General features: G+C 36.5%; 1 protein-coding gene across 4 annotated transcripts in view; it reads left to right on the top strand.

Moving 5' to 3' along the window:
* The window catches only part of LOC143901702 (uncharacterized), a 29,686-nt gene extending 10,011 nt beyond the window's left edge, over positions 1-19,675 (top strand). For 2 of the 4 annotated variants that reach the window (XM_077414148.1, XM_077414147.1), the window contains exons 2-8: positions 881-942; positions 14,689-14,816; positions 16,350-16,590; positions 16,801-16,979; positions 17,114-17,383; positions 17,814-18,087; positions 18,238-19,675. In XM_077414148.1, the coding sequence (XP_077270274.1) occupies positions 906-942; positions 14,689-14,816; positions 16,350-16,590; positions 16,801-16,979; positions 17,114-17,383; positions 17,814-18,087; positions 18,238-18,593 (1,485 nt within the window). In that variant the 5' untranslated portion in view covers positions 881-905 and the 3' untranslated portion in view covers positions 18,594-19,675. Of the gene's footprint in view, positions 1-880; positions 943-8,045; positions 8,438-12,253; positions 12,781-14,688; positions 14,817-16,349; positions 16,591-16,800; positions 16,980-17,113; positions 17,384-17,813; positions 18,088-18,237 lie in introns of those variants that run through there. The other 2 variants (XM_077414146.1, XM_077414149.1) reach the window with 2 other exon arrangements.
* Positions 19,676-19,791: the final 116 nt, after the last annotated feature.

The raw sequence follows: 19,791 nt of genomic DNA, 5'->3' as shown, positions 1-19,791 counted from the left end.
AAATTCATTTAATATTATTCAATTTAGGGGTTAATTTAAATTTTTTAACTGTGCACATACTTTACGCATTTATTTTACTTTACGCATACACGTGCACATGTAATTCGAAAGAGAATTAAAAAGCGTTTAAAATTATTTGACGTATTTAAAAGCGTCACTCGATATAAAGCGGCGCGATTAAAATGATAAATCCGCAGGTTATAGCGTGAAATCCACTGGCATTCGAGGTCACCGCTTGAAGGTAGATCACCTGTCGTTACCTATTAGTCAAGGGAATTTTGTAATTATTAGTTGCTCAGTCCATTAGCGTTAAGGAAACATCCCATCCGAGCCGCGTCATCGCGCCTAGAGCCAAGCAGAGCGGCTGTTCCTTTATCCTCCCTATGTTCGAGGATTATTTTAGCGAGTCTAATGAGTTTTGATAGTCGGCTACAGAGATCCCGTTTAATCGCGGGGTGTCCTGCGAGCGTGTCCGATTGCTACCGTTTCGCATAAGCGTTAGTTTTATGTAGAATAATGCTGACATCGAATAATGCAATTACGCGTTTTCATCGTGACAAGGAAAAACGGTGCGTCGGATTAAATCGAGCGTCACGAATGTTAAAAGGATAGCTGAATATAATAACTCTTCAATTAATGGTTTCATATTTTACATGAAAATGTGGATAACGATATTATTTTATGGGTTACAGATGCGTTTACAAATTTATTTTACGCCTATAACAAATTTTAGATCTGCAGTTAACTAGTATTACAAAAGTATTTTCAAGGAAAAGAGAAAATTTTGTGTTGCGAATGGCTACGTTTTATTATAATATAAGCATAAAAGATATTAAAATTAGGTTATATTCCTTTTAAACTGCGATTTTCTCTGTTGCAGGGACACGGTCTTTTTCACAAGCTAGATGATGTTTGCCAAGTTTTGCAGACAAGTTTCAAATGGTGAGTGCTTAAAAAAATCCTATCTACATATAGTATGCCTATATATTTAGTCCATGGATTTGCTTTAGAGCAAGGACTGTATATATTCGCTGGTTTATTCATGTTTTAAATAAAGAATGTAAAATGCAAGGATACAAGACTTAAATAGTAATAGTTATGCTTATATTTAAAAAAAGTCATATATACTCTTCAGCCACGCCTATGATTGTTACAGTCACAGAATTTATATAGATGAAGATATAAATATGGCAAAAGCGTAATACTATATAATACTAACATTTTGATTGATAAAATAACAAGTGATGAGATAAACAAGGAAGTGATCGCTGTATCGATTAGCATTTATTGTTAGAGGATTCCTAGAGAGATCTCTGAGAGATGCGAGTTTGCGTGCCGAGGTCACGGTTCGAAGAAAAGACGTGAGAACGGGAACGTCCTCCTTCGTGCTTTAAAGCCGCGAATTAACTCCTTTTTGTTTTTCGTCGCGGCCGCGGCAGCGTAGATTTTCGACATCGAAATTGCTCAGCCACCACCGACACACCGGGGGTTACGACTTCTCGTAACGAGACCGCTTCGCTTATTCAGCTGAGATAAAAAGTCGTGAGAACTGCCTGAAAAAAAATTCTCTGTTCGGTTTTACGAGTATCATTTTAAAAAGATCGGCAGGCAAATTATCTGTTTCTTTATATATATGATATAAACACACAAAAATATATACAATACATATGATAAATATATATATATATATATATATATATATATATATATATATATATACTGCACATTCATACGTAATCAAAAGTTAATCTTCTTTTTAATATTATAATATATATATTATAATGAGTCATTATTAATGATCATGTGTTATATTAATAATAATTTTGTTCAAAGAATTTAATTTGATATGAAACTATGAAAAAATAAAATTATAAAATTATAACAATGTAAAAAATAATATTTAAAAATTAACTTAAATATATATATATATATATATATATATATATATGAATATATCAATTATATATTTATTAAATTTTTAACAATTTGTACATGAGAAATATTTTATTCCGTATATATAGTTCATACAAATCTTTATAATTACAATTTATACTTTTAATTAGCATAAATGTCAGTATTTTGATGAATAACTCTGAATAGCGATATGATCTTGGAATCAAAAAGTGAAATTTGATTCAAAAGTACAGTTAACGTAAAAGTGCAGAAACAGTGAGACAGTACGATAACAGTAAAAAGAAAAAAGAACCTTATTAAGTTGTCCTAATTAACAAACTCTCTTCCGAAGCGGCTCTTAATCGACATCATTAGATTCGACATGAAACTCTAACGCTAATTCCGCAATTGAGATTTAATTAACGACTTAATTAATGACTTTATCGTGACAATGTTGTCTCCTGGGAAAATTATGACACAATCCACCTGCGCGGGACATTATACGTCGACGACAGCGTATTTCTGAACGTTTACGAACAAACAACCGCAAACCCATTTGGAGAAATACGTTAATCGCATAATTATAGTCACAGGAAATCTTTAAATTTCTGAGATTTCTCGGAATTATGTTTTTAAATGTCTCTCCTCGCAATGAGATTTAATTTAATTGATTTTTGTATATTTGTCATTCTTTTTCTTATGGGAACAATATTCTTTAGAAAAACTAAATTAAAATGGAAAATAAAAATATTATTCTTGTTTATTCGTTATGTATATTATGGAACAGAGATCATATAACATATAATATACTATAACATTTATTTTGTTATGCAATTTAAAGCTTAATTGTACGAAATTTCGGTTTAATGTACCCCGTGCGGTAAGCCATTTGACGGGTCGTTTCTCGTGAAGCATAAAAACGATCTCCTCGGGACCCCTGTTTTCCGCTAACTTGCCGTCGCAAGAAAGGATAAGAGAAGAAAAGGGTTCAAGACCCCGAGGGGAACTCAATGGGAAGCATAGCAGCGTGTAGCAGTGCCGACTCTTTTAAAGACGTCGGCGCCGCTTAATTAGCATGCTAATTAGTTGCGCGAATCTCGTGACGCGGACGACGATGAGGATATACACCTCGTTCAGAGTGCATTCTCAGGCAGGACGTGGTCTGCAGTGATCGATTCTCGCGGCACGACCGTCATTAATTACTTTATTCGTGATTAGCGACCTCTCGTCAATTAGTCGTGCTCTAATAATTAATCAGATCGATCGTAGTTATGTCGAAAAACGATTATTGATATTATTTTATTTAGAGAAATTATTAAATTTAAAAAAAAATATTGTTTTTAATTATTAAAGAGTAATAACGTTATTAGTATTATTATTAGCATTAATAATATAATCATATAATTATAGAAAAAATAATATAGATAAAATTAAATCAAATTAAACTTTAGGGAAGAGGATTACATAAAAAATTTCTTTTATGACGATCTTTTAGAAAGGAAAGGAAAGGGAAGACGCGTAATTAATTATCGTAGTGACTGCGATGTTGCGACGTTCGTGAGCAATTAAAATTTTCTTATCGCCCTTCGCATTACCATCCGAAATTAACTTCCTTACTGAAGCGCTTTACGAGATTCCTTAGGAATTTAATCGACTATCAGCATCGTGCAGCATTGCGAGAAAAGAATGGGAAGGAGCGGCAGCTAATAGATGCCTAATCTCGAGCGCATTGACCGATTGGAAGTGAGATAGAGCGATATAGGGATGTCGGTGCTAGGTAATACCGAGTATATCGAAACACGGCATCGGTCGTTAAAGTGCGCGATATAAATAGGTGTTCCTGTGCGTTTAACAACGCCGTAAAATCGTTAGGCCGTGCTCATTAACGCGTTCTTTCTCGGGCGTTCAATTCACCGTTCCGAGCGCAACCTCGACAATTTCCAGATAAGCAATGTTTTACGATCATTGTCTTTCATTTGTCCGTGTCTCTGCTCGTTGAAAATTTTAGAACGATCTAACGCATCGCTGTTGTTTAAATGTAAATTATTATATCAACATCTAAATAGCAGAATAATGACTGATTAGAAATTGAACTAAATTAAATTTGACTTCTTTAAACAAAATGGTAGAATTCATGTAGAATTGAAATAAAACTAAAATATCGAAGTGGAATTAATTTAGAACTTAATTAAGAAATATTCGGATAAATTTCAAATCATAAATTAAAAACCTGGTGCCTTTATTAACTTGAATAATTTTTTTATTTGCTAATGAAGATTAATTGCTGACGATTGAGCGTATCGTATTTTTTCTCTCTCTCTCTTTATGTCTTTTTTTTTTCTTTGACCTTTCCAAACTTTTGATGTCAATGATCAAAGCGCGGCGCGGTTTAATTTTAAGCACGGTTAAATGACTATATCAGGGAGAAATGACAAATATATATGTCATTTTCTCAATTGAGGAATATTATTCTTAATTAAATATTCAGTTATAAAATCAAGAAATTTAAAAAGATTTTTTTCCACATATTTCAATCAATTTAATTTATCATGATAATCTATAATCCATACATTTTTCCTCAATCATTGATAGTGCTATCGGTATCTTTAAATATCCGACGCTGATTATCTGAATATTATAAGCATTAGCGGATACTGGCGAAAGAACGACATCGAGAAAGGGCATACCATATGGTACGTTTCGCGCCGAAGAGCATTGTCCGCGCAGCGGGACAACGATGTTTAAGCGAGGCCCCTCGCCCGGGGCGAGATGTGCCTCAAATTGATTTGTTGTAAGCGATACACGCTACCCCTACGGGGCGAGCGAATGGCACAATAATTGGCTACATAAACAATGACCGGCGAAACGATTCCTCACCGTCTCGACACCGTCTCTTAAACGCCGTTATCTCGCAACAATGTGAGACACCGCCGCGCGCCGCTCGTATCAAATGAACATACGAGTGGAGCGTGAACTTGGAATAAGATATCGCTAAAATACTTGTCATTTGCGTCATAATTGAGTGAAACGGTTGAAACAAATGTATTATCAACAATATGGTTAGATTATACATACATATATACTTATATATGATATAATTTACAATATAATTAAAAATGTGTATTATATAAATAAATAACACATTACATATATAACTCTCTAATTAATTTAAATTATATTGCAAATATAATATTTGCAAAGAAAATCCGAAGAATTCTTCCAACGAATACTACATAAATTCACGAATTACCTCTGTCAAATATTTTTGTGGCGGGGTTTAATTAATTGTAATTGTAGGATTTTCAAGACTTCGAGACCATAAGCGCATAGGACGTCGAAATCTTCCAAGGCGTTCAAAAGATCGCACTATTGCCATCAGATTGGCAAAACGGGTCAGATTGGCTTCATGGCTGAAAAGTAATTGCGAGATCCGAGATATATCGCCGGCCAGCCGCTACGCAATTTGGGCCTACACCTGGCCCCACTGCTTCTTCTTTTCGCCGGAGAGTCGAGAATATTTTCGCGTATAGAGATCGAATCGTTCGAAAAAAAATTTATTTTAAAAATGTTCGAAGCAAGTAGTGGCATATATTCCGCGGATACACGAGAAATAAAGAAAAGAGATATTTTAAGAGAGAAGAGGAGGCCACCCCCCCCCCCCATATCGAGTTCATGCGCCGTTGAAGCAAACCACAATGAATATGTATCAAATTTATGACGCGCGGTTATGTGGTACCATGCGCTTCTCCGCCCACTCACACTCGCGTGCATATATGCTTCGTGATTTATGCCGATCGTAATGCAGACGATACACGAGCCGAGAACCTCGAAGAAAAAGGAAAATTATCCTCTATTTTTCACGCCGTACGTTTCAATCTAATTAGGAATTTTCATGATTTCGAATCTACGTTGCTTCTACGAGAGAGTCGAGAATATTTCTAACGACGAGTTTCCGATAAAGACAAAGCGTATACAATTAAATTACTTACAAAACATCTACGTTGTCATGATGAAAATTAATACTTAAATTAAAATTGCAGACTTCTTTCTAAATTATGCTATAATGTATTTGACATTCATCATTGATTCGACGTAAAGCATATATAACTTTTGAAAAATGGCGTCTATACGATTAGCTATTACGAAATTGGCAATTTCATTAAGCCTAAGCGACGAATTCCGAGTCTTTGTCCATTTCGAGAATAAATTTAAATAAGCTTAAATCCTACCACTATATTATTTTTATCAACTTGACAATAACTGAACAATTAACTACAGAAATTATTTGGTTTTTATTATCGCTAACAGCGTCGTTCTGGATTTTATCTTCATTTTCAGGATTTAAAATATTTTTATAAATTAAGATTATGTTGTATCAATATCAAATAAATTAATACAAATTAGAAAATAGGAATTTCCCGCCGTTTTCTTGACCATCTAAGATATAATTAAAAATTGTCTCGAAAGCGACAGACGGAGAGCAAATCGATGTCGCCGCGTTGAAATGCGATAATAACATTCGTTAGTGATTTATCTACCATCAGAAGCACGCGCGCTTCTCTTCAATTTTCACCGACGTTAATCGCATAATCCGTTATCGAGAGATAACATCTGGATACTGAGTTCTAAATGGAGATAATTCTCTATACATATGCGCGATGATTATTTGTGCATCCGTTATATTTATTATACCATTTCGATTCCGTTAAGTCTACTTGATCGTCTACTACTTTATCATAATTTTTTATCGCACTATCGTATCTCTCAGATTATATAGAACTTGTTATGTAAAGCTAATTATATTCTGGAATCTAATGGAGGATTAAAGACTAGTTACTGACTAATTAGTAATTTAAAAAGTTGATATAAAATAGAAAGTTATATATTATAAAAAAAGAAAACTTTATATATAATAAATATTAATATAATATTATAAATATATATATAATTAAAATATGTAAGCAATGTAAAAAATAATCATTTTTCTTGATAAATTTTGAAGAGTTTTAACATTACATTTAATAGTTAAAGTATATCGAAAAGTATAAGTATTTAATTACATTTGTTGTAAGGCAAAGCTACGTCTAAAATTTTCAGCTATGTTTAAATTGTCTTTTTCTAAACATGATTGCATAAAAAATTTTAGCTATATTTGAATCGCTTATTAAATGAAGCTACTTAACGTAGTCTTAAATTTAGTCTAAATTATTTGAGAGAGAGAAAAAAAGACCATAATTATAATGCGCAATAATTTGACATTATTGGCAGATTGAATGACAGCTCGTTCATCTAAATGGATGATTATGCCAGTCCAGCCAGTCGAGGTGCACGTAGGAAGCCTAATCGTGCGGAAAATCCTGCGTGATGGGCCATCCTTAATACGTCTCTCAGCGATAATCGTGATAAGCCTGTTTATAACGGCTGTGTGACAGTACTCATCTTGGCTTTATCTCGGCGGTTATCATAAATCCACGGCGCAATCATTACGTCGTCCGGTCGGCCGTAGGCATTTTCCCATTTCTTTTTTAAATAATAATGCGCCGCCGTAATCCGGCAACGCAAGTTCAAAGTATTAACAAAACCAACTGTAACATTGACACCACGTGTCATAAATGCATGAATAATTTATCAACCGTTACTTGTTCACATATATCGTCGCCGTGTGCGATCGTTATTTCCGGCTTTGGAGATTGGAGAGAGATGGAAGAGAGTATACATAATCATATATAATCAATTAGACATACCAGGAAGCTATGTAAGTCACATATGTGTTGTTCTTATATTAACTCTAATTAGAATATAACATTAGGTATATATATAAAGTGTGTATGTGTGTTAAAACACACACACACGCGCGCGCGCGCACATATATATATGTATATATATAAAATACACGACATATAAAATTATAAGCAGAAAATTCTACTTTGCAATCTGATACAAAATTATAGATTGCCTAAAGTGGGCATAAAGTGCATGGAATTTTACGCATTACACTTAACTGTATAAGAGTACATATATAATTACTCAGAATTAACTAACAATACGTTAAGATAATATAATAATATGTCGTTATCTAATTATCGAATTATAATTAATACGATATTTTCTTAAGTTATTTTAAGTCAAGTTAAGTCAAGTACTACATTAATTAGAAATTTTCAATTGACACTCGATAATATTGTAAATATTATACACCTAAATGGCATTATACAAACTTTCATGCAGTCTTCGAGAATTAAAAAGTCGAATCTTCCTGACGGTTCGGCGCGAGCCGCGCATATCCTCGTGCATTGCACTTACACGAGCGCACGTGCATGTACGCCATATTAATTACAATGATTTCCTGCCACTTATGCCCGAGCGAGATTTAAATTATAGATATTCACTGCGGGTTCGCGGAGAAGACCGGGGAGAGAAGATCCGGAGAAGGAGGGGAAAGAGAATGGGCAGCAAAGAGGCCCGACCGGACCTTCAGCCATGATTACAGGGTGCGCGCGAACATTTCAGGAATCAGACTCGCGTCAGAACTCTCGGGTCATGGGTCAGTCTTGCCCCCGCCTCTTCTTCTTTTCGATCTTTCATGTCTCTCAATTCTTCTTTTGCCATAATATATATATTATATATATATATATATATATACATACATGTATATGTATACACACATATTGTCGTAAATATTTTTTAATCATTCTAAATCAACCCTCTCCAAGAACTCGTGAATCGGGAAAACTTTTGTCGCAATTTATTCTGGGTTGAAATCGATTTTATATAAATCATTTTGGGGTTGTGCAAGAAATTAAAAACATGTGTAGGGAAAGAACTATCGCAACACAGCCGTGACAAATTGTCCTGAGCAACGCGAAGTCGTAAATCAGAGGGGCCGCATGTATCCCCTTCCCCGGGATCTGAGCGCAATTAAATCGTAAAACGCGCCTGGCGCATTAATAAAGATTGGCTGCACCGCGGTATGGAATTTTGCTGGCGATGAAAAATTTGCCGATGAGAAATTTTTTGCGAGAAACTTTTCTTTACATTATTCTCCTCTTTCTTAACTTATCCTTAAAAAAAAAAAAAAACAGAAGAGAATTAATTTTAATATCGAGTAAATAAATTTTGTGTAAATTCATAAAATAAGTTGGCAATTAAAGCGTATGAAGCGTTATGTGTGAGACTCCTCCCCAAAGTTTTAAATTATAACGTTATACAAGGCTGGATATTTCTTGAGAAATTTTTTAGCGAGAATATCTTTGTCTTTTACCCCGTGAGGTCGTTATCGGTTAACGCGAAGACAAAGCTATCATTCGAGTTCCTCGAACCGTGTTCTCCAGGTGACGGAGAACCAGGTCGGCGATGAACACGCTCTCTTTCCCTAACTCCCTCACTCCTCCCTCTTGAAAGAGGACTTGAGCTGAAGTTTATGCGTGGCTGTTTACCACTCGGTAAATGTTATGCCGCGGTCATAACGTATATCTTGGCGGGGCTGTATGGAAAGTCCCGTACGGGATGGCCATTAGCCGCATTCAATCACCATTACACGCTCACGCGCTTTCTGCTTCTCGCCCGCTTCTCGTCTCTCTTAAATCCTTACTCGCCCAGGATCAAGGTGAAAATAACATGTACGCGCCAGTCAGGATGAGAGCCAAGACCTGTAGCTACTCATGAGAATCGATGTTCGTTTTATACTCATATCGATCGGAAAAACTTGAAGAGACTTCCGCTAGAAACTTTAGCCTGAGTTTAGCCAAACACAATTTTCGTTTTAGGCCGATCGATCGATCCTTGTTTATTGCACGACTGGCCATTTCTGTAAAAACAAAAAAAAATATCTGCTTTGGTCTTACAATTTGATATGGGAAAGGTCATCAACGCGATGGAGACCCTAGAAAACCCAACATCTTGTCACTTATCTTTTTCCGTACGAATATTTCGTTGATGAGCGGTTAAGAGAAATAATAATGAAAACACGTATGACAAAATATCCAGGGCGTTGAAAAAAATATCCAAAATTTTAGATATTTATTTTTCAATGATCGTACTTTTACAATTTTATATGCGCATTGACTAAAGAAACCAATTTAAAAAAAAATCCCTTGCCCTTTTCGGGTTTTTTAGCAAGTATTACATGTTTTCAAAGTTTCAGACTCTTTGTCTCTAACACTTTGTATATATAAAGATGTAGAGAGAGAACACATGTTCCTTTTCATATTTTTTACAATATAAATACATTTAGAAATATGATTTGTTTCGTCTGTGCTGCTATTATCACTATCTTGTTGCGTTACTTTCTACTGTATTACTTTCCTTTTCATTATGTCAGTTAAGTTTACACACACGCACATAAATATCCCGATTCTCTAGAATTGTTTCTCGATTGTTTCTCGCGACGAATTAATTCGCGATCGGAGCTCGGAGCTCGGAGCTCGGAGCCCGTCGGCGTCGGGCCGCCGCGCCGCGCCGGCTCGCCGGTGGTGTAATCGGCGTGCAAGTATTTTGGACCGGGTGGGTCCCGGTCGGATTCTCGAGTCTCTTTCTCGGCCTCGCGCTGCCCCTCAGGCTCTTCACGGTTCCCAAGGGGGTCAGAGGTCGCTGGGCCCTCCTCCGCCTCGGTTCCTCACCCCGCCGCGTCTCATCGACCCGCCACTTACGAACCGCCCATCCTCCCTCTCCTCTCTCGCGCGAAAGAGTTATTCATTCGTTCGGGCATGACGAGAGACGTCAGGGCGCGAATTTCGCAAAAATCGTGAAATTATAAATTATACTGGGATAAGCACCAGGAGAAGCAAAGTGTTGCAATTTCAAAGAATGTAACGAAGTGGAAACGTATCTTGTTCTCCGCAAGCAGAAGCAAAGGGAGGCTCAAGTTTTTGAATGGTGATCGTATATATTATATTTCATTTAACTTAACAAGCTGGAATTAATGTAACAGGATATTATAATTATAACAATTACAATAATAAATATAAAATCTTAGTTGTTGAAATAATAGTTATTTGTGCAACAAGTGCTGTAAGATGAAAACTCGCCTTCGGCTCGTGCGTCAACTTCGCACCCGGGAATTTTCATCTTTACGCACGACTTGCATACCCTATTTTATGTTAAAAGTGCGTGGAAAGTGGTCTATCACGCACGCGTAGCGTGCGCAATGGGCCACTTTCCATGCACGTGTTACATAAAAGAAGTTTAACTTACATTAGTTTTCTCCCGAGAAGTTTACAAAAGCGCGGACAGACGAGCGCTTCACTGTCGATCGAGCGACGAAGTCGCTCGTCTATCCGCGCCTTAAAAGTTGAAACATGAAGTGATTATCAAAGGTATGATATATCTATTAATTTATATTTTTATATTTTTAATTAAAATTTATGTAATAAAGGTTTGGCGTATCAATCATACGTCATCTTATTTTTCATCTTTAATTACCTTTTAATTTTATAACGATTTTAATCTTAAATTGAGCGAAATTTGTAGTTATATCTATAGCAATATCTCTATATATATAGTTGCGTGTCATCTGTCACGGACAGTCAATTAATGATAAGCCGATTTACGGCGGCAGATCTACGATTCCGATAGACAGGTTGATCTACTTTTTAGTGACGATATTTAACGGTATTTTCACTCGAATGAGTCGGGAGGGAAATGTGCCAAGGGGACGAGGGGGAAGTGCGTGCTCATCGGATGAACGTTCGTCGGTCGAAGGGGCGGCTTCGTGGGACTCGAGGCCCAAGTCGGGGTCGTTTTTGCGAGGTCTGATAGCCGACAATTACGCGGTCACGGCGATTGGACGGGCCGTTTTCGCGGGAAGCATGGACCAATCGAAGCACCGGGTATTACCTTCTTTCTCTCTCTCTCTCTCTCTCTCTCTCTCTCTCTCTCTCTCTCTCTCTCTCTCTCTCTCTCTCTCTCTCTTTCTCGTCATATCCCGCTTTCTCTCCCGGGATCTCTCTCCTCTCCTAGAGTACTACTCGGCGCGCCGCAACGAGCACGTTTAGTCTAGTCAGAGCTGCACCTGCGGGTGAACCGTAAGCACACCTGCAATCTCGCCGTCAGTGTCCGGCAATCGATGAAAAGTGCGGAAAAAAATGCGATTTTTTTACTTTCTTTCAATTATTTTTTAAATTATTATCTCTTCTCGGTTTATACCTTTTCCTTTCAAATAGGATGATCTCTAGTCAGTGTGAGTGCAAAATTATTGTTAAAAAACAATTTTCTAAAGGAGATGTTTGAGTGTTGATTGTACGTGAACAGTGATATGAAAATCTATCGAGATACTGAAGCCTGAGAGTAATGCGTTGTAATCACATAATTACGTGCGTGAATAATTGTAGGTGGAAACGTGCAATTAGGAAATATCGGGATGTTAATTTTCTAAATATCTAATAATCAAATATATAACGATAAATTATTAAAATATATTGAAATAAAATGTTATCGCAAGATTCCCGGCGTGATTCTATGAGATGTAAACATATTGATTCATAAGTGTCGTTGATTTTAACGAGTTTAGTGAAGTTTTCTGAGATCTCTCACGATTCCTAGCCACGTCGCGTCGTCTTGATAAAATGTAAAAGAATAAAAATGTACAAAAAATATGTGCGCATCTGTAAGGCTTATGGAATAGAAGTAAAAGGATCGAGATATAATCACGAAGCTGCAAGGCGTGAAACGAGACATCACTGCATCCCTGACAGCGCGATATCTTCATCGTGGTAGCGACTAGCGACGAAGTGCGTGTTAAGCCAATGGCAACGACAACGTCAACGGCAACGCGCCGAGTGATCTGGACGATAACGCGCGGTTAATCGCGCGGTGATTAGCGGCTAAATGTTAATGAATTTCCGCGATCATCGTCGAGCCCAAAGAAGCGGAAGCGGTCGCATAGCGCAGGTAATTCTCGTTCCTCTCTCGCCCGACGGCTTTTTTCTCTCGCCGACCGATACACATCGACATCATCTGTCAAACGACGTTCGTTCGCGGTATAGACACGGAGAGTCGCTCTCCGTATCTCTCGACCGTGTCGAAGAAACTTGATAAGAGCTCGCCGAATAACGAAGATTTATTGTGGCTCGGATTGAACTCTCGTACGTCAAGTTTACGAGAAAGCGGAAAAGTTCATTACGGACCGCGAAAGACATCCCCGCTGATCTTTTGTGATTTATTGGCAGTCTCGCGAGATTAGAGAAACTGGATAAACGCCTCACGCTTATATCTCTCCAGAGAATTGAGTTAGTGCGTTTACTCTCTCACGATTACAATAATGTAACAAACAGTAATGTGTAAATGTACAATGATATCATGTTAATTATAAAATAAACTTTTTCCACGCTCTTTTTAAGAAAGACTTGGTCGTCGTGAATATCGATTCTAAAAATTGACAGATTAATACTGTTCTAATCTTCCTAATTTTTTAATTGTGCGTCACATTTTTATTTCTAAAATAATTTTATACGGATTACATTTTTACGAGATGGAAAGTTAGTTTTTGTGCAAAGAACACATGGTAAGTCATTAGACAAAAATATATAAATTATATATTCATTCGAAAAGCACTTCGTAACATTTACTCTTTCGCCAAAAGTTACGCGCGTGACAGCTCCTTAGCAGCGCACGTGCTCGCTGATCACGTGCGTGCAAATCGAGTCGTCCGACATCCCATCATCCGGACGTAGGTACATATTATACATAAGTGCATCGCGGCTAAAACACGTGTGTGTGTGTCACACGTGTAATATCGTTCTAACTGTAATATCGTTAGTTTATTAATTTCACATTAATTTAATATATATCAATCTGAATTATTAGAGATTATTAATAATTCAACATTATTAATGCTATAATCTCGGTAGCGTCGGTAGCGTCAGGGTATCGCGGCATTCCTGCCTATACAATTATTCTTCTCGTCATATTTTCTCACTCGATTCGCGGATCCAACTGACCTTAATCGACATTGGGATCGCGCGAAATCGATAAATCTTCACGCCCGCGATCGCGCTCGCTCGTTTCCCATGAAGAAACGGGTCTTCCATCGCCGCGCCGGCGCCGCGGCATTCCGCTGATGCGAGTAAACGAGCAAATTCGTAGGTTGGGGTCCCCCCTATACGGGCCCTACGGTACGCCACGTCCGATCGAATCCCATAAGTCACGGGACTCGAATACTGTGTTTAAGCAACGAGCTCATTCTCTCGTCCATTATCCCCGTGCGTGTAAGGCCCCGAAATGTTTTTTCGAGGTCCTCGCCTTCGAAGGGAACGCGAAGTCGGGGCACGCAAAGATACAATACATAAAAATTATCCTTGGCCGATCCCAAATCGATCCATGAAATTTCTGCGATATTTTATATTTCTATTACGACATATTTTATTTAATTTTGTCCAAAAGACAAGCAGTTATGTGTATCTTAATTTATCTGTATCTAAATTTTTTTTTCTAAATTAAGAAACAAAGAGTTTAAACTCATATATCTATATATTGTGTAAATATATGTAAATTACGTAAATATATGTCAAATTATACGGTTTTATTAAAAAAAATTATTGATGACACACTAATAGATAATAAACAATGCAATTATAAAGATTAAAATATAATTAAATTAGAGAAGTTTTCTCACACCAAAATGTCCTCAAAAACTAACTGGTGAAGAAATCTAAAAGAAATTCACATGCTCAGATATTGTTTATAAAAAAGCTTATGCTTTTAAATTTCATGCAATTCTTAACATTTCTGATTCTTCTTACAACCTCCTATTCTTTTTTTAAACAGTTCTTCTTAAATCTGTATTATTTTTTATTTTAGGAGATCTGAAGAGGCGACATTCCTGGAGTAGCGAGATCGACCGTCAATTGGAGGAAACGGAAGCTGTAACTATCTCAGGGGAAGATCCCGCTGCCCCAGCCTCGTCGGTCAACGATAGAATCTCCAAGGTACCATACGATATCATACGAATCGTTTTCGGTCCTCTCCTTTAAAAAAGCCAACATTGTAAGCATATTAAAAGCTCATAGAAAGTCGAGGAGAAAGATATATAATTCCTTGTTGGAATATATTGATATGTGCTTTAAATCGTTTTTTTAGCTCTAATTCTTATATTGTTCGATATGATTCTAAATTTATATTAAAACATATACGCACACAACGCGCCTATACATACAATTTAAAAAAGCCACGTCACAACTGTGCATATATAGTAAAAATTATATAACAGCTTAAAATTAATGTACGCTTAGAAATTGCGGCGGTCATTTATTCGCGCGCAGGAAAGAGGCGACAACCGTAAATTTCCATGGCGCGGTAATAGTACGAGCCGGAACCCTGCGCCAAAGAGAGCTCCGCCAAATAATTCATCCCGGCGACTCGCCGCGCGGGTTAATTGAACGCCTATGAGACGCATTAATAATCCACTTTCTGTGCGAACGGGAAAAGACGGCTTCTCCACCTCCACTGACGGCGGGAGGGATGAGAATCCGGTACAAATTATCTGGACCCCCTTCCGGGTCGCCGAAGTCCGATCAGACTCGAATACGTTTTTGTCTCTCTTTTTTTAATATTATGTAATTTGGAGGGGGGATTTTTTTTCTTTATATTACGTATAATACCTGAATATTTTTCCTCTGTCATGCAAGTTTGAACATTAATTATTTTTTGCAGTATCTTTAATTTATTTGTAAAAATACGCAACATTTCTTGAAAACAAACAGGTGAGAATAAGGTGAGAATAACTAATCTAGAAATCCAGCAAAAAAATGCAAGTAAACGAGTTGCATAAGGAAGGCATTTATTTCGCAAGAATATACTCTTTCTTAAAAGATATAAAAAATATAAAGGGAACGTACGCGTATCACATCTTAGCTTCCTGCTTCAGCTTCGTTCCGAGTGGCTAGTCGCGTTCTAGAAATGCAGATGCGACGCGATATCGATAGAGAAATATCGCGCATTATTCGCGTCCCCAAATAATATAGTGATTATTAATTCTGCCGAAAAATGCTAAAAAAGAGTGCTACATATTGAACGAGTTTATTAGTTTAGAATAGCTAGAGAAAAAAATAATTAAACTACAGCAAGCTATAAATAAGAATTCTACAAATTATAATTATCTATATAATTGAGTTCATTGATCATATATATATACTTTTTATATGTTTCGTTTTGCGTTTTTTATTTTAATTAATATAAAGATTTGTATATATATATATATATATATATATATATATATATATATATATATATAATTTTGTAATAAGATTTAATATAGAAGAATAAGACCCCTATTATGAGACAGGATCCTAATATGAGATATTTTAAGCTAAAAGGCCTTATGTAGGCCCCATATTTTGATCCCACCATGTAAAAAACCCGCCATCTTATATTAGGATCCTATCTCATAATATGGGTCTTTCCTCTACTATTCTTGTGTCTTCGTTATTAAATTTTGATCTGACAGAGAATGTATTTTCCAGGAGTATGGCCGTTCGGTGCAGACGGTGGACCTGGTGGCGGACTGCCCGTTGCAGGTCGTGACGGGCAACTCGAGAACGCCGACACCTTCCCCGACGTCCGTCGCGTCGACGACGAGCATGGGGCAACGATCGAGCACCCTGTTACGCCCCAGAATCTCGCTAACGTGGGTCTTGCGCGGCCAACAACAATCTAACTTGGGTCCTGGATCTAACAACTATTCGACTATTAATGGCAGTGGAGGTAAATGTCATTTCTTTTTTATTATTCATATTTCATATTATTCATTCTTCATATTTATTTTTTAACAGTATAACGTTATCGAAAGTCACATATTGAGTAATAAGAAAGTCGCGTAAACTTTTAATAGAGCATTTTTAACATAGAAATTATATGCTACAATATTATATTATCTTGTATATGTTGATAAAATTATGCATTTCCTTTTAAAAGGTACAAACAATGATCGAGACGCTTTTTCGCGGGGCAGCAAGAGATCCTCGAGAAGAAGCGTTAAAAGTGTCAAGGAGAAAGACGCTGCTAGCAAGGAAAATATTGAGAACAAGGAGAGCATTGAGAAGCGCGAGAAGAAGATTTTGCACAGGCTTCAGAAGATCGACAGAATCGAAAAGGTACTCTAATCTTTTCATTTCCCAACTCGAGATATAAACTTTCTTTTATAGATAGATTCTTTCATTATTTTAACTTTATTATAGTTTTGAATTTAACGAGTACGTTTTATTACTTTCAAATATTCTTTTCGAAGACTATTGGCAAAGAAACAATCGGTGAGAAGCAGTTGGATAGTCCTCTGGAGAAGCACTTTGACAAAGAATTTATCGGTCTCAAAGATACGAAGGAAAAGGAGAAAGTGAAGAGAGCCGTATCCGAGCCTTCCCTAGTATCTCGTGAATCAACGTCGACACCCAACGGACGAGAAAAACATCGGCATAGGCGGACCAAACGTTCGCACAAACCTAGATTACCAAGCAGATTCGGCTACGAGATCACCGATCTCGACGCGTTCCTGACCAAGGTGTTTTTTATCTTTTATTTATCTTGTATACTTTTATAATTTTTTTTATTTCTTTATGGAAATTAGTATATCCAGAATTTCATATACTTATGAATATTATAAATATTAAAATACTGATGATTCAGAACATTGATATATAATTAATTAATTTGAGATTTAGTCCAGTTAAATTTCAACGATCGATTTAAAAACGAATTTTTCTAATAAAAATTTGATAAGGGTTTTATCAACTGACATTGTTTCTAATTTTTGACGTTATATATCAACAATATGAAATTTGTTATACTAGAATACTAGATACATGTGTTAATATAAAGTAATAAACTATAAATAAAATAATTACTCCCCAGAGAGCGTCTCTTTGGTTTTTACTGCTTCTAGACTATTTTGTAGGAAATAAAGAGTATACAATTTACAATTGTAATTTTAGGCATCCATAGAGAGACCAGCAAACATCCCAGTTGTCCTGTCTTTCCCGTCGGTATTATATCAAACTCAAGGCGGCGTACAAGATGAGATGGCTCTTCCTCTGGGTACAGTCGTGAACGCCGTCTTCAAGAACCAAACTTGGTTATATGTGCAAACGCCTCACGGACAAGAGGGGTACGTCGGCTATGCCGCCTGTTTGCCCTTGGGTATCTTACCGCAACCTACGCGAGGACCATGCTGGGAAGACTCCACCGATGTTTTTCCCCGGCCATTAGGCAAGCAAAATTTAGATTCCATTTAATTTTATTTTGTCCGTAATTCAATTTTGCTCAGGATTTTCTATCAAATAGAATAAATTACGTTTTTATCATACTTTTTTATTACATTTTATTTTATCCAATTGGCTTTTCCGTTTTCTCCATCAGGAAACATGACGGACATGGAGAAACTGCGTGACACCAGGTCCGAATGCGGAGCAAGTCGCGGGCGCAACAGCAGAATGAGACGAGGACCAAGAGACGCAGTGTCGGCGTGCGGTGAACGCAGTGTCGATCGGTTGTACCTGAGGGCAGCGGCAAACGCACGCACCAAAGGCTCACGGCACACGCTTCTGGTGATCAGGAATGACTACGAGGCGCGTGCCGCAAACGCCCTGACAGTTTCGAAAGGCGATGTGGTCGCCTTATTGAGTGACCACACGAACGATTGGTTCTGGGTGCGCTCCAGGGATGGCAGGGAAGGATTTATTCCAGCGGTTATTGCTGGACACGGTTTCCTCTGACTCCTTTTTCAATTGGAGAAATATCCTGTCTCGTTCATGAAATTCATGAAGAAGTGATATCGCCCTCTCGAAGCAATATCCTTGAAGTATTGCCAAATTACTTGAGTAGATTCGAATTCAAGAATAATTAATTCTGTAATTACGATATAAAGAATTTGGTCCCATTTTTGGAATAATAAATTGTATTATAAGTAAAAATGCTTTAGTTTCACAAATGTGATACCACAAATTCAGTATTTATATATTAAAGAAATATCAATTTTAATTTAAAAAAAATATATATATATATATATTAATTCCTTTTTATTTTAAATATATATATAAATTTTTTTTATTTATAAATAATGGATAAATAATGGAAAAAAAGAGTATGTGAACATTGGCTGTTTTAACCACTTTTGTGTTACTCTCTTTCATATTTGTCACGTAGTTACGTAGTAAGCGCAAAATGGATACGTTATATAAGACTTATATTAATGATTTCTATTATTTTTTATTATAATTTTTAATTCTTTATTTTTATTCATCTTTATTTATATAATATAAGCAGAAGGAAAAAGGCAATGTGAAAAGTGCAATTATAAGGACAAATGCATATGTATTTCTGTATTTTATCGCGCAAATATTGCTTGTATATTTGTACAAAAGAAGAATTGTATCGTATAAAAACTGTACACTTAATTAATATATTTATTTAAAAAATCGTAATCTGGCAAATTAATTATATCCATTTCATCCGTCCATAGGTTCTTTATATATATATATAAAAGTAAAATATACTGAAGATGAGCGAAGGGTGATGTTGGAGGCGTTTCCCGCCAACATATATCTCTCTCTCTCTTTGTAGAAATCTGAATAAATATAAAAAAATCCGCTCAATTTATCTGCAGAAATTTTCATGTATATATGATAATTAAAAATATATAATAATTATATTAATTCCATCGCAAGAAAGAAGGAGGAACTCCATTTAAGGAGCGTTTGTTGCTAACATCGAGGACTGTTCGGAGCCTTATCCGAATCAGACGATGATCCATACCACTATCACTATCACTACTCCGGCACCCACGCAGCCGCCGACAACGTCATACGACCCCATCAAAACGATGACTATTCGTGCACATGCGAATATGGATACGCGGGTATAAACTGCGAGAAGATGCAGAAGCAATGCAAAATCAATAAACGCATGTATAAA

This window comes from Temnothorax americanus, unplaced genomic scaffold, assembly GCF_048541705.1.
Source record: "Temnothorax americanus isolate GAGA-0224 unplaced genomic scaffold, ASM4854170v1 Scaffold36, whole genome shotgun sequence".
NCBI classification, from domain to species: Eukaryota; Metazoa; Arthropoda; class Insecta; order Hymenoptera; family Formicidae; genus Temnothorax; species Temnothorax americanus.
The sequence above is the reverse complement of the archived record's forward strand: the minus strand, read 5'-3'. Positions and strand labels throughout refer to the sequence as shown.